The sequence below is a fragment of the Bos indicus genome, chromosome 4, assembly GCF_029378745.1.
Source record: "Bos indicus isolate NIAB-ARS_2022 breed Sahiwal x Tharparkar chromosome 4, NIAB-ARS_B.indTharparkar_mat_pri_1.0, whole genome shotgun sequence".
NCBI classification, from domain to species: Eukaryota; Metazoa; Chordata; class Mammalia; order Artiodactyla; family Bovidae; genus Bos; species Bos indicus.
In genome coordinates, this window is record NC_091763.1 from 107727013 (window position 1) to 107730233 (window position 3221).

Below are 3221 nucleotides of genomic sequence, written 5' to 3' on the forward strand. Positions count from 1 at the left end.
TATGCTATTATTTCTTTGATACAAGGATAACTTTTTCTGATAAATATGAGCACACAGAATTAGTTTTAACACTATATCTAACAATAAATTGTAGGAAATCCATCCAAAGTAATACATTTCCAAATGCTCACTTTGTTACACTCAGAAGGTATTTTGTGTCTTGATTTCCCTGCAGCTCTGACCTTCCTGCCCCAGAGGGCGGCTTCTCTGTCTCTACCCAGGAGCATGGGAGGCAATCAGACATGGATCACAGAAGTCACCCTCCTGGGATTCCAGGTCGATTCAGCACTGGAGTTTTTCCTCTTTGGACTTTTCTCTCTCTTCTACACCCTCACCCTTCTGGGGAATGGAGTCATCCTGGGGCTTATCTGCTTAGACTCAAGACTGCACACCCCCATGTACTTCTTTCTCTCACACTTGGCCATCATCGACATATCCTACGCCTCCAACAATGTCCCCAAGATGCTGGCAAATCTTGTGAGTCAGAAAAGAACCATCTCTTTTGTTCCCTGCATTATGCAGACATTTCTGTATCTAGCTTTTGCTCACACAGAGTGCTTGATTTTGGTGGTGATGTCCTATGACAGGTATGTGGCCATCTGCCACCCCCTCCATTATGTTATCACCATGAGCTGGAGAGTGTGCACTGTCTTGGCCATCACATCCTGGGTGTTAAGCTTCCTCTTGGCCCTGGTCCACTTAGTTCTTTTTCTGAGGCTGCCCTTCTGTGGGCCTCATGAAATCAACCACTTCTTCTGTGAAATCCTGTCTGTCCTCAAGCTGGCCTGTGCTGACACCTGGCTCAACCAAGTTGTCATCTTTTTGGCCTGTGTTTTTATCTTACTGGGGCCCCTCTGCCTGGTGCTGGGCTCCTATGTGCGCATCCTGGCCGCCATCCTGAGGATCCAGTCCCCTGAGGGCCGCAGGAAGGCCTTCTCCACCTGCTCCTCCCACCTCTGCGTGGTTGGGCTCTTCTTTGGCAGTGCCATCATCATGTACATGGCCCCCAAGTCCCGCCACCCTGAGGAGCAGCAGAAGGTCCTTTCCCTGTTCTACAGTCTTTTCAACCCCATGCTGAACCCGCTGATCTACAGCTTGAGGAGCAAAGAGGTCAAAGCTGCCTTTAGGAGAGTGCTGTGGAAGGACAGGCTAATGTGAAGAATATCAAAGGGCAACATGCAGGAGGAACTTTGTTCTCTCTGAAGTATGGTGAATGCACACTAAGTTGCTTTAGTTGTGTCTGACTCTGTGCAACCCTATGGACTATAGTCCGCCAGGCTCCTCTGTCCATGAGATTCTCCAGGCAAGAATACTGGAATGGGTTGCAATGACTTCCTTCAGGGGATCTTCCCAATTCAGGGATCAAACCCGTCTCTTATGTCTCCTGCTTTGGCAGGTGGGTTCTTTACCACTAGCGCCACCTGTTAAGCCCCTGAAATATGGTAGGGGCATTTTTTGCCTTTAGCTGTAATGCTACAATATTATAGCATATTATAGATCTAACTGGACTTCCCTTGTGGCTCAGCTGGTAAATCTGCCTGCAATGTGGAAGACCTGGGTTTGATCCCTGGGTTGGGAAGATCTCCTGGAGAAGTGAAAGCCTACCCACTCCAGTATTCTGGCCTGGAGAAGTCCACGGACTATATATTCCATGGGGTTGCAAAGAGTCAGACATGACTGAATGACTTTCATTTACTTACTTACTTATAGACCTAATTGGCGCTTCTGAATTGTGGTGCTAGAGAAGACTCTTGGGAGTTCCCTGGACAGCAAGGAGATCAAACCAGTCAATTATAAAGAAATCAACCTTGAATATTCATTGGGAGGACTGATGCTAAAGCTGAAGCTCCAATACTCTGGCCACCTGATGTGAAGAGCTGACTCACTAGAAAACACCCTGATGCTGGGAAAGATTGAAGGCAGGAGGAGGAGGGGGTTACAGAGAATGAGATGGTTGGATGGCATCATTGACTCAATGGACATGGGTTTGAGCAAGCTCTGGGAGTTGGTGATGGACAGGGAAGCCTGGTGTGTTGCAGTTCATGGGTTTGCATAGAGTCAGACATGACTTAGCCACTGAAAAACAACAACAATAGACCTAAACATATAATCAGAGGCTATATAGACCTTAGAAAATAAAATAGATAACTATTCATGACCCTGGATAGGCATAGGTTCTTAGAGATGATCCAAAAAGTACAAGACATAAAATTTGAAAAATTGGTAAATATTGGATTTTTTGAAAATTAATTATTCTACTTGTCAAAGTCATGATTGAAAAAAAAAAGAAATACAAATTACAGACCATGTACTTTTTGAAAATGTTAGTCTGATCACAGGAGGGGACAAAGGAAAGGCTTAGACAAAAGCAAGGTTTATTATACATTTAGGTCGGGGACAGGAGACATGGCCCACCATGTGGGGTCACATGGGGGACACAGCTGGTGGTCAGGAGGCAGAAGACAGCATAAGGAGGAAGGTTAAACTACTGCCTTTATTGGCATTTCTGCAGGAAACCCTGAAGTAAGCGGTTTATATGAATAAGTTGGAGTTCTTATAATAGATAAATCTTAACCATGTAAAGAAGGAAATCAGGTAGACTGAATGCACAGGAGAATTCTCAAGGCAAGAATTCTCTAATATTTTGAACCCACGCTATCTTACTTTCAGTAATCTCATTTTAAGTCTTTCTGGCCTCTCTTCTTTCTTGAAATAACAAGTGCTATACAGTAGTATGCTTTATTGTTTTCTTGTTCCTTTCTTGGTTTTCCTCGGTTTGAAAATCAACATCCCCATTTCTGAATTGCATACAACTAAGTGCAGTTTTTCTCTCAGTTTTTAACAATTCCCTGGTATTAAAATATTCCCCTGACAAATTGATCTGCAATTTGATTTGAAATATCTTTCGCTATCTTCTCACAAAAAGAACTGGACATTTCTGACTTGCATTTGTCTTACTTAAAACATATATTAAAGAAGAAATATATGAAGTTATCTGAAAAAAGAAAGAATAGTTTTCAGTTGCAAACTTCATGCTCATGAAATGATGAATCTCTGATCTATAAGGCAAAATAAAAAAAAAATTTACCCCAAAGAAAACATTTTAAGTTAATGACTGTAGTGCTTTTCTTCATATAAGAAGATGCAAGAGTCTGGGCTCATTGTAATCATCCCTTGGTTTTGCATCTGAAGTATCTAGAGCCAGTATCTTGTTCTTCTCC

General features: G+C 42.9%; 1 protein-coding gene across 1 annotated transcript; it reads left to right on the forward strand.

The window, feature by feature from the left end:
• The first annotated feature begins 225 nt into the window (after positions 1-225).
• Positions 226-1176, forward strand: LOC109558020 (olfactory receptor 2A14-like). Its single transcript, XM_070787396.1, has one exon. The coding sequence runs from the start codon at positions 226-228 to the stop codon at positions 1156-1158; it is 933 nt and encodes a 310-aa protein (XP_070643497.1). The 3' UTR covers positions 1159-1176.
• The last annotated feature ends 2045 nt before the right edge of the window (positions 1177-3221 follow it).